Genomic DNA, 12,583 nt, shown 5'->3' on the forward strand with positions numbered 1-12,583 from the left:
AGTTAAAGTTGAATACATTTGTCTTTTAATTACAGGTATAACAGCAGTGAAATTGAAATACAAAATTAGCACATAAGATTTGCATAGAGATAATTACTACTAGGAAGTACAAACTCCTAAAATTTCACAACTAAAAAGATGTAACTGCTAAACAAGAGTAGCACAGTAGTAAGATACTGATATTAAGAATGTTAGTGTATCAGTTAATGTGTGTGTTCAATTGCACAGATCCAAAACCTGAACAGCAGAAGCTTATCAGGATGGGCTTGGCTTACATCATTACCACAGAACCACAGAAAAATAGTAACTTGAAGCACAGTTTTTATTTCTTTTAACACAGATTAAGCAGTTTTTTTAATCATAAAAAGCTTAAAGTATCCCCATATAACAATAATGGATTTTGATGTCAATTCACAACGGGCTTGTAGGTATGATGACATTATCTGCAACCAGTAGCTACAATGCAGACTAAGCTTAATGCTGGGACTCTTGAACCAGATTTCTTTCCTAGAACTCCAGTATTAGTTTCATCTCTTCGAAGGAAATTCAAGTTGCACTCACTAAAATCTCCAGCTTTCCAAGTAATACTTGCACCTATTGCACTTGTACTGGTTGTATTGGCTTAGTAAAGCCATTCTAAAGCAACAGTTTAATATTTGTACATTTTAAAGCACTTGATCTTATCTACAAAGGAAATAAATGTGATAAAACCACAATTTATTTCAACTTAATCATGAATATTCTTAATTTTCAAAGTTTAAATGGATGTGCATTTAGTAACTACAATAGAAAAGCAACAGATGCTGTAACTACCCTATGATGACTAGTTTGGTCCATGTCAGTAATCAAGTGATGTTATAAAAAATAAACTAGTTTATTCTGTATAAAATGAGTAATGTTGCATTTTTTTTCAGATTGCACAGTACAAACAAGCTAATATCTAAATTAATACTGTTACAGGTAGTTATTACATAGGGACAGCAGCTAGAAAAAATAAGTACCCTCAAAGCAACAGACTTCTGCAGCCAGCTTTCCATAACATTGTATGAAAGTTAAATATGTCTCAGTTACAAGTATGCATATTATAAAATGTTTGAAAAATGTTTAAGTATGAGCTGTTAAACTAATTTCCCATAGCAAGAGTATATGATGAGTATTTACACTTAAAAAATTCATTTTTTCAGAAAAGAATTTACAATGAAATAAATAACCTTCAGCAATCCCTTAGACCCAAATACAAGATCTGTAAGTGGCAGTAAAAAACCGCTGAGCCACCTTTTGTCAACGCTAGGTCAGTAAAGTATGCCGCATCCAGAAAGAAGTGCAACTCCGCTTTAACTTTACTAGTAATCTAGAAACATGCACAATACATATTGGTACCCTCAAATATGGTACAACCTTGAGTATTTGTACAAGAGTATTCACAAAAACATACAATATATTTTACAGTCCTTTAATATAAAATATTGGTATCAAACCAATCTGAACTGCATTGATCAGATATTTCTTAGGCAGGCAAGCTGCAAAGGATAAGAGTTTTTAAATTTAATCCCCTCTTCACCTTTAAACTCAAGCAAGACATAAGTAGTTTCTTCAGAACACGTAGGTGTTGTAAAGGTACTGATGAACATTAGCTGAACCTGTCTCCATATGTATTCACTGTCTCTAAACAATATTAAGTATGAAAACCTAAAGCTGCAGTCTGAAGATTACATTAAAAAAATCTTGCCTCCTTTTGAATTTTTAAGATGAAACTGCTGCTTAGTTATCCCCACTAAAGATTTCAAAGATTGAAATTAAAAAAAAAAAAAAAAGAAAAATAGTTCAAATCCAAAATATAGAAGCGTGTCTAAGAGCTGGTTTGTTTCCTTTCACATGTGACGCTTGGCAAGTTTTTCATCTTCCGTTTATGACACAACACAGTCGTAACTGCTGTCTTGGAGTGAATCCTCATCCTCTGTCTTAGACTTGTCCTCTTCATGCCTGCTCACACTGCTGCTGCCACCATCGCTCTGAGGATTAGTGCCATGGCCAGATGAAGTCCTGCTTTCCTCAGCTCTGGGGTTCACCTGTTCCGTAACCTTAGAGGGATTCATGGGCTGAAAAGCTTCAGGCTGTACTTGCTCTTCTGCTATCTCACTTAGTTTCTGGATCTGTGGTTTGATGATGTTTAGAAATGGCTTGTACCCAGGGCTAGGAAAATAATGGTATAGAGCACCATGAGCTAATTGAAAAATAGTACTTCTGTCATATGCCTGAAAAGCAGCTTTTCTTAGGAGATCTTTAATATAAATTACTATCGTCTAGCATCCTTTCAGTACAGAAACTTTTGGTGGTGGTGGTGATTTTGCGTTGTTGTTGTTTGTTTTAAAATAGAGGGAAAAGGCAACGTAATAAAAAAACAGAAGTTGGGGGGTTAGTTGTTTTGGGTTTGGTTTGTTGGTTTTGGTTTTTTTTCCAGTTTGATCACAACTGTATTAAGTGACTGTCTGGAAATTTTCTGCAAAGGGGCTTTTAAACAGTTGTTTCAGCTAGGGCTGAGATAACTCCAAGTTATTTTTTAGGTAACTAATCAGCTACAACGGGAATGAAAATAAACGTGGGAAAGATCACTTACCAATCTGTAGAAGCCCATTTATCAACAGCATACAGGCCAGTCTTGATATTCTGACAGATTTCTCCATCAATATCAGAGGATTGCATTATACTGAAAACCTGGTTGATTACTGAAGATTCTCTGAGGATAAGACCTATGATAATACACCAATCCAGACATCCTGCTTCCATGAAGATATGTAGCAAGTACCTATACGGGAAAACAGTCGTCTTATTTCTTTTTCCACTCTGAAGACAAAATCCCAGAGTGATTCAGTAGACAGTGTCTCTTTCTCCTAATGCTGCCTACTAGTCATTTTAACTTTCCAATGTATTGATGATGCCACTTACCGCAGCTGGACCTGTGACTTGTGTGGCCCTTTACTGGCCAGTTCTAGAGAGATGTGTTCAAGCTCTGACTGAGTTAGACTGGAGAAGTTTTCATCCACCATGGTCCAGTCACCATCCACCATAGAACTCGTTTCAGTCAGGTCTGTTGCTGAACCAATGCTGCATTCATCACCTATCAAGAACACCCAGAAACGTAAGGGATAAATAAACTACTTACCTCAGTAAGACTCAGAATTTCTGAGCTACTTCCTCTAGAAACTGACCAATTACACAATAATGCTTTGCTGTGTGTTGCAGTGCGAAGAAATTACTTCAGGCATGCTGTCCGTTCCTCTTCAGCATTATTCTTGTCACAGTATATGGTAGAATTACTACTGCAGGAATGCAGTAGTTTTCCTATCAAATAAAAATAATTCTGCAGAATAATATCAATAAGGGATCTTGAAGATGGGTTGGCAATCATTGTAAGAGCACACTGACAGCTGCTTACACTCTATAATCCTAGAATTAAGTGTGTAGGAAGGGTTGCAGTCTGTCTAAAGATGCTGCCTTATGTAACCTTTGTTAAAAATGAAGATGCAATAGCAAGTTCTTTTTGTTGTACAAAACCCTGAAGATGCTGAATACTTGGTAATGTGAATATTTACTTGCACTAATTACAAAAAGAAATAAGTGTTTCTAATAAAAACATGAAAAGTAGGCGTAGCCACAGAATTTTCACAGGACAGTAACAGCAAAGCCCAAACCATTATAGTGGTGAGTCAAGAAGGCACCCACCCTCCAGAACAGTTTCCATACTAAAGTAGATGCATCTTTTCTGTGGAAAATGTTTAGAAAGTCAGAAAGTTATTTTATTAGCTTCTTGCCCGTAAATACCACTGTTGGGTTAGTTATTTGTGAAATTATTATAATTCAGCTTGCAGCATTTTAAAGAGTATTAATTTAGTTTCACTTAGGAAATACCTGTTTCAAAATGCATACCAAAGTCCATTGAACTCAAAGGTCTTCATCCAGCTCAGAAAAAAAAGGAGATGCTTATTTATAGAAACAGAGGTAGTGGCAGACCGCAGTACAAGATAGTGCAATGAAAAGAGAAATAAATTCTGCCCATTTAAATTATGCCTTTTTGGAGAGTTCTATAACGAACTTAAACTGAATGCATTCTTGCAGTCTCCAGAAGTAATAAACAAGAGAAAGCAGTGTGAAAATAGAATGAGGCCGTGGCCAAGCAGAGGGAGAGAACCTCACTCTTTCTTCATTTTTTAAAGCCCATTAGCTCCAAATGCTCTGACTCTCACAGGAGGCCCTGGCATCTTGGGGAGGTGTAGCTGACACTTGGGTACTTAGGTCTTTTGCCTAATAAAGTGGAAATCACATGACACAGACACTGTTGAATACATTGTTCTATGCTTGAGAACAAGAGGGAGTTAAAAAAAAGAGATGAATGGTCAGACAAACATTTCCTGTCTCTGACTGTGGTCAGAAAGATGCATAGGGAAGAAAATTCCCCTCTGTATTTTCATAAGCTGGTCACACATTTGAACTTTTAGAAAAGTGATTTAAACAAAGCCACAGGAAAGAAGAAAACTATGGGACTATAAATTCCTCAACTTCATCAATAAAGAATGTATTAATATCTTTCTAAAGAAAGCAAAAAGCACAAAGTTCATGCATTAGAACAGCGCCAACCTGTGAAAGAGGCTGACCCATGCAAGAGACAAAGATAAAAAACTTGGAACACTCTTCTCAGCCAGACTGTAAGAAGAATGAACTCGAAGTTAACGTGACAGATGGAACTTCAACAAATACCAATTTCGTATTCTGCTTCAGGTACTTAAAGATGTATGACATGTTAACTTTCTGTTGTAAAAATTCCAGTTCATTTTTCAAAGTCCTCTTTTTTTTTTTTTCCCGTGAATTATGGTTATCAGCAGTTGAGAAGCAACAATGCAGCAGTGGCATGCCAACCTCAAAATATAAGCTTATACTTCCATGTGCATTTTTCCAATGAGCAGACATAAGGAAGAGTGACTAACCTTTACTTAGCAAAGGAGAAAGGAACGCATCTTGCATGTGTGGTCCATGGGATGAAACTGTGTCAACCTCTCTCTGAGACGAGCTGATAGTGCCAAGCCAGCTGCGACTCCGAGGTGTGTTTGATACCCCTGTGTCCATTTCCATGTTTACAAAGGTGTCTGCAGACTGAGATTTTAGTAGCTGGTCCCCCACGGCTAAAAAACAGAACAGAGCCCACCAAAGGAAAATCATGTAAATATCAAAAGGGAAATTTGGAAAGTTCTCTCCAGGCATTTCAGAAAGCTAAAACTTGTCTCTAAGTCAATATTCAATTTGTTTACTGAGGGATCACCAAAAGGAAGGGAATGCAGTGCAAGTTTAGGTATTTCAGGATTTTCTGATCATTTTTTTATGTCAGCAAAGGAATAAAAGAAATATCAGCTGATGAAATGTTGGCATCAATAGAACTAAATAATGGTGCTGCTACTACCAAAAAGAGGAAGACTTGGCAGCTAGTATCAACTTCGGCCTAAGAAGATAAACTATTGAAGTGGGAGATTAATAATACAATAGGTGTTTACAGCAAGCCTTCAAAATTCTTACACTTTAACACAAAGCAAATTTCTAATATTGTGAACATTACTTTTTTAAATATAAAAAAGTTACTCAAAACCTCAGCTAACGATTTATATAAGAATAGTGTGGACTTCAGCAATTTCCTCTAGCAGAATTTACATCAAGGAGCAATATCCACGTTCAACTCAACATCTGCTACAAGTGATGTCCAGTTCAATGCACCTGAGAAAGCATGAAACCTCAAAAGAAACAGTAGTGTATTCAAACTACACAAGAGATGTCATTTGCATTAAATGGAATCCCTTCAAAAAAACACACCCTGTATGAGAAAGTTCTGCAGGTGCCAAGCTTCAGCCTGTTCTTTGCTTGGCTGAACTGAGGTAGGACAGATTCAGACTGATGGCTGCAGGACTGCAGGGAAAAAACCTAGTCCAAATCAACTCAGATGTTACGGCACCTGTTTTGTACTTTCCATTCTTGAAAGGTGAATTAATGGACGAGGCCGGTATGACTGGAAATGGCCAGTGGAAATCCTCATGTAGCCTTTTCAAAGCGAACACAAAATCCTCCACGCGCGCAGCTCTGGCTCGCTCCTTGCACAACCAGCCAATGAGCTCAAAACCCAACTGTGCAGCAAAGCAGCCGAGGTCTTTCAGCTTGATTTCTTCTAACAGACGCCGAGCATGCCGCCAGAGCATCATGTCAATGTACATGTTCTCAGCACAGTCACTGTCTTTACTCCACCTACAGACAGACCAGAGAACAGAATATTAAGACTGATAAAACAGAGTTGCAAAGGCTGTTGGCCACAACCATAGTACATCAAGGTACCAGAGTAGTAGTGGGACTTTCTATATACTAACAAAAGCAGTTTCCACCATTCCTTGCTATTTATACTCTCTAAAAGATTCTACTGTCTCAAAAGGTAAGTGAAATAAGGGAAGAAGATACAACAGCAGCAGTGCCCACAGAGTATTAAAATACTAGAAATGCAGAAAAAAAGTGAAGAAGAAGACATAAAAGGAAGATGCCACTGTAAAGTGACTTCTGAGAAACATGTTTTGAGAACAACTCAAGTATTAGTCTAGGACCCTTCCTATCAAAACTCTTAAGATAGTACTCTCTATGGAAAATTACTAAATAAAAGCATTTGAATTTGTACTAAGATTGCCTTGAAAGTCTTATATGGGAAAAGAAGCCGAAACCAAGATAATATTGAATTTCAGCTCAGAGCCACTTCTGAACATTAACACCTACCACTATGAATTCTGTATATAACAGTTTAAGAGGGATTCACCCAAAGGTGTAAAAGGCTCTATTTATGGCTCGGCAACACACTACTAGATCAAGATGTGCCCAGTATTGCAATGCAATGTATGCTACAATGCTGCAGTACTATGAGCTGTTCAAGACATATCTTTCAGCAAAACAGACCCTTCAAATATAAGGCTTGAGGTCTCCCTAACTATTTAAATCACTATGTATGCATTCAGTGGATTCAGAGGCTTTTGGTTAGTAACATCCATGTAAGCATGTCTGCCCATATATACACACACACACATATATATTTACATGTATGAGAATATATTCTTCCAAGAACATACGAGAGGCACACACATTAGGAGAGTCAGAAAAATACAAATCCAGAAGGATGTGGAAGGAGACTATGAGAAATCTGACCAATTACCTTTTTCCAGATGGGCCAGAAGGCATACTCAGTGTTTTTGTCAAGTTAAATTTGCTATGGAGATTCTCTGCTGATTGGGATAAACTAATGCTGCGATGCCTGAAGAACTCAAAGCCACTACTTGAACTAGGTTCCTAAAATCAAGAAAACCCAAACATACAGTCAGAGGAGCAAACGTGCTATACAGCAGCAAGATTAATCATACCAGGTTTGATGCACAGTATTTACTATTTTCACCACAAACCTGAGTTGTTGGTGTAGCTGGAGGTGTCTCTGTTTCTCCAGAGCCAATGGCTTTAAGAAATCTGATCATATGACGACAAAGATCCCACTTCCCCTGCTCTAAGGCAGTATTAAATAGGAGAGTAGCATGTTGTCTGCTAACTGCTGGAACTTCCATATTCTGCAAGTAACAAAGCATAATTAAGTAATTTGCTTCTGCCACCAAGCAACAAAAGTCCTATTAAGTCAAGTCACATCATGTCACATTCAAGTATACCAGAGATTAGAAGAAGCAAATTTCATGCCATTATTTATTTTTTTATAACAGTAAACTAACGACTTACATCATGATATCCCCCCTTCATAGCGGGACATAATCTCAACAGAAAACTGTTAAATTAAAAATCTGTTTAACACGCATAACTTTGATATGTCAATATTTTAAAATAGTAAACAGTAAATATCACCTCTCTTAGAATTTATAAGGTACCATTACCTGTAGGATAATAAGGTAAGAGGCAGCTGTGTCCAAGTCCTGGGCCATTAAGCACTCTTCAAATAAGTCCTTTGGGTTCCCAACAGCAGCAAAAAGGTAATTCCACAGGGCATATTCTGTCTTCCTAGCACAATGAACAACTGTCTGCAGGAAGAGGGGGAACTCTGTAATGAACTTCGCCACAGTGGGAAGCAGAGGGTCGGGAATGGGTTCCCGCGAGGTAGCTTCTTCTTCCAGCACTTCATGAAGCATCAGTTCTAGTACGTGAGGAAAGTATGGTAATGTGGCACAGGAGTGGGCCAAAAGCAAGGCTTGTTCACCGAGGTTCCTAACCAAGAGCTGGCGTAAAATGTGATGGAGGTAGATCTGAGAGGTTCTCTCAACAATGCAGAAAGGAAAGAGAACCTCCAAGTGTTCTCTAGCACTGGTCTGAGTGTATAAACAGTCATAGAGCACAGTGTCATTAACAGCACCAAGAACCAAGGCATCTTCAAACAAAACAGCCAACGGGTATATGTTGATGTGGAAAGGCAGCATGATTCGTCTTGACAGAAAGGAATGTGGTTTTCGATGATCTCTGGGAAACAGGGGAAGCCAGACTTTCATACCTGCCCCACCACAGCTGAGCCACAGAGCCTCCAGTAAGTGGCGTTTCTGTTTGTTGACTCTGCAAGTAGTCCATACATTTTCAACAGACTGGGCTAGGACAACTGGAGCACAAAAAGGCAGCTATTAAAAAAAAAAAAAAAAAATCAGAATTCATTATTCCTTTTCTTTTTTTTTTTTTTAACCCTCAGCACAGAAAAATTGAAAAATTCAGTCACTGATTTCTCTTCTTGTTGTTTTTAAGAACTTTGTAATCATACTCTGCAAAAAAATGTAATGCTCCATAAACATACAGAATAGTTTTAGATAGACTAGAGATTTCCTGTCACTAGAGCACACCAAAATTTGCACAGGACCTTTATGCTTAAAATTTGTATCTTTCACTGCAATACAAGTATTGAAGTCAAGTAGTAAATAATTTAGTTAGACATTAACATAATTAAGTACCAACATTTCACAGGTTCTTAGAGAAAAAAAAAAAAAATCACAGGAGTGGTGATTTACTTCCAGCTAACAATTCAGGCTGTAAGTGTAGAAACTGCCTTGCATTATAGACCTTTTTTCTTCATGCCTGGACCACTCTCTTACACAACTTCTTCAGTCTCTGACAACATCTTTGAAACGATATATAATATTCCACATATATTTACTCACATGTTTCCTTTGATTAGGATTGTTATCCTTATCTCGTATCTGGGGTCCAGATCGATCCCTCTGCAGCATGATGAGTTGTCCTGCTAAGTTTAGCATTATACTTTCAGCCTCACAAGCCTAAGGATAAGAGTATAATGCAAATTATTCAAGCTTTTTGAATGCATCATTTTGCCCATAACCACAATACAAACCCAGAATAAAAAGAATAAAATAACTACACTGCGATACAGAGATGACAACAACCAAACTCAATTCCGGACTCAGAAAAATCAAGTAGAACTGAGTACCTACAGATAGATTCATTTATGTAGTTCTTGTGCAAAGGAGTAAATACTGGAAGTTTTTCTGTTCACTAGACACATTCCATATGTTTGTTTGATTTGGGCTTTTTCCAACTATGCCTCTTGGCATGAGCAAGCTACCAGTATTTTAAGAAAAATAAACCTCTGTATTCTTATCAGTACTGCCATGATATGATTGCCAGTATCTGAATGCAAAGACTAACACTGGTACACAAGCCAAAAAGAGTTTAGCCACACTTGTACAGCATCTTGAACTTTTAAAAACTGCAGTAAGAGATATACCTAACTAGGAAGATTTTTCAAGAAAGCAAAGTATTCTTTCTATTTACTTCAGAACTGAAATTTCATATTCATTTTAACCTAAGTCACTGCAGCCAATACCATGCTGTGCATGAAGTTCAGTTTTAAGATGCATGGGCAGAGGGCCTGTATGGTAAGTTCACAGCATCTGGAGTTAAGGCCACCAATAGATAGCAGCACTGAAAAGGCTGACACACTCCACTGCATCAGACACATTGTTTTGTCTACAGTGCAGCATCATATTCAGTGCCAACATTAACACTTTTCCTCTGATCAGAAGGATCAAACAAGTTTGAAGATATGGGCTCTTAGAAAGAAAAGGGGTAATGTTTGTTCCATCTGAAGCTACGTTTAAAATATGATTGGTGCTCTAAAAGTTTCAATAGCTTTTTCTCAAAATTAGGAAACACTGTAGGTCAGGCAGATCAGTAATAAGGACACTGTTTCACAGCAAGCTGGACTAGAAAACTACAAGCGTGTTGCCTTTTATGCCCTTGTCTAACATCATATCAAAGTCTCAGGACACATGTTCAGCACTGCGGGCCACTAAATGAGAACAAACTGAAGGTGGCAAGTGCAAACCTCCAGATTTTACACCTGTGCCATTACTTTCATATCTGCCAGTGGTACGCGGAGAGACATAGGCACTTTCACATGACTATGTGCCTGTGTCACAGACAATGCAACTTCCAAACTATCTTAAGGTAACTGCTCTGATGAGAAAATATGCTGCATACTGCAGCTACTCAAATAGTTAAGTTTAATTTGTTTACACCACAGACAACGAAAATGTAAGCACAGTGCTCTCAGTGGCCTGAATAATTTCCTGGAGTTAAAACAGGGCTTCGCCTTCACACCATAGTCACTGTTTGGCTGTTGGTCTATCTCCCAATGTAACAAGTGGGAGGGATTATTTTAATTTACTTTAGTGTAGTAGGAAATTGGCTAGAAGTAACCTTGTACGGTCATATGCCATCTTCTCTTTTTTTCCATTTATTCTTTGAGTAATGCACTCGTTGCAGAAAGAACGGCACTTCTTAATGCCATGAATTGCCCTGGTGTCCAACTTTTAATACACAACAGAGAAACAGACACTTGACATAGGTTAAGTGTAATTTGTCCTCCAAGATTTGGCTCCAAGCTTCAAAAGATGACAAGAGAAGATATGAAATAGAAGTAAGACTTTAGAATTTATTTTCGCTGTCCCCTCAATTCACACATAAAGTGTCTACATAAGAAGCACCAGAAAAAAAAGTTTGCATTTTACCACATAGAAGAACCACTGATTTATGATTCATTTATCAGCCAGACAACCTTTGAGGACTTAGCTAACAAATTCAAGCACCGATTCTTGTAAATTTTTGAGCATTATAGACCTGTTACCTGCTGAGGCATCTTCAAGGTGATGCCAGTCTCTGTCCTCACTGATGTCAACGTAACAGACACTACAAGAAAAGGATGAGGAATGTACCGAGACATGGACACTTCTTGAAGAATTTGGATACTGGCAGTAGGATTAAGACTGAAAGGAAAGATGACTACGTTTAGCAATTTTTAAATAGTACTTAACATAAAATTACTATATTGAAGTAAACCTAATGAAAATAAACAACTTAACTTCAGCAAATAGTTTACTCTACAGACCAAAATGACTTTCCTTTAACCAGGAATCCCACAGGCCCTCTACATAGAGTTACCAAATAAACCTAGGCTGGGCTACTTCATCTTGATAGTTTTGGGGAATACAGCTATGAGTGGATAGAAGACACCACTAGATACTTCAGAATAATACTTTAGTCACTGTTCAATGCAACAAGCCTAGGGTTTGGATTTTGTTGGAATTTTATTTGAAAAAAACATTTAAAATATTTTCCTCTGAGGTGGATTGACAGCTTGCTTTCTGCTACAGAAAGCTCCCTTCTTGCTAAAACCAAGATACCGTAACAGTAAGAAAAATCAACTGCTTAGGCACTTCAAAAACTACCTCGGAACCTTTCTCTCCTCCTTAGGTTCACTTATCCTCACTGTCTGACAGTATTGGGCTCTTATGCTGCTACTTCTTTTGCACCGAAACAGGTCCCCACAACCATACCACAGATCCAACTTTTCTCTCTTCAACTTTGCTACCCTGCTGCCACTCCTACCAATTCCTACTTCTAATGTTAGAAACATTCAACTATGTGGGTGCCTTTTAGTACCTTTTTCTTCTATTTACATTCATTTTTCAAGTTTCTATCAGCTAGAACGCGTTTGTATAGACAGCTGGAAACATGCCTGTCTCAGTCACCACTTCCATACCTAATGTGCCTACTTGCATGCATACAAGTGACAACACTCATGAACTATCACTTGTGCACACAGATAACACCCACCCCTCTGTATTTTAAAAATCTGATTCTAAACTTTATATTATTTTAAGTATTTACTCAGCCTGAGAACAGATTTACAAGCATAATAGTGCAAAAGCATTTAAACAGTGACACTCACCCTTCAGGCCTTCTCTCAATACTGTAAAGGCAAATGGAACAATCTGCTCTGAACAATATTACAATGTCCCGGAAGACACTCAGTAGTAACGTGTCTGCTTGCACTTTGGTGATGTGTGCAAATGCATTGTCGAGATTAGATGTTCGCAGGTAGATTCTCAGCTACAAAGAAAAGAAGTAGTTTGAATACAGGTTCTGTTTACCAACAAACTCATAGTAATTCCACATTAGATCATTTTATTTTTTGTGGAATGGCTGTCCAATATATCTGGCAAGACACATTACTGGGTTT

General features: G+C 37.8%; 1 protein-coding gene across 2 annotated transcripts in view; it reads right to left on the reverse strand.

The window, feature by feature from the left end:
* Positions 1-304: 304 nt before the first annotated feature.
* RIC1 (RIC1 homolog, RAB6A GEF complex partner 1) overlaps positions 305-12,583 on the reverse strand; it is a 52,709-nt gene continuing 40,430 nt past the window's right edge. For both annotated transcript variants that reach the window (XM_065861245.2, XM_065861244.2), the window contains exons 16-26: positions 12,293-12,453; positions 11,189-11,327; positions 9,204-9,320; positions 7,944-8,672; positions 7,470-7,628; positions 7,226-7,359; positions 5,996-6,282; positions 4,983-5,177; positions 2,947-3,118; positions 2,618-2,806; positions 305-2,193 (exon numbers count right to left, since the gene is read on the reverse strand). In XM_065861245.2, coding sequence (XP_065717317.1) covers positions 1,908-2,193; positions 2,618-2,806; positions 2,947-3,118; positions 4,983-5,177; positions 5,996-6,282; positions 7,226-7,359; positions 7,470-7,628; positions 7,944-8,672; positions 9,204-9,320; positions 11,189-11,327; positions 12,293-12,453 — 2,568 coding nt within the window. In that variant the 3' untranslated portion in view covers positions 305-1,907. The remainder of the gene's footprint in view (positions 2,194-2,617; positions 2,807-2,946; positions 3,119-4,982; positions 5,178-5,995; positions 6,283-7,225; positions 7,360-7,469; positions 7,629-7,943; positions 8,673-9,203; positions 9,321-11,188; positions 11,328-12,292; positions 12,454-12,583) is intronic.

The sequence above is a fragment of the Patagioenas fasciata genome, chromosome Z (genome assembly GCF_037038585.1).
Source record: "Patagioenas fasciata isolate bPatFas1 chromosome Z, bPatFas1.hap1, whole genome shotgun sequence".
Taxonomy (NCBI): domain Eukaryota; kingdom Metazoa; phylum Chordata; class Aves; order Columbiformes; family Columbidae; genus Patagioenas; species Patagioenas fasciata.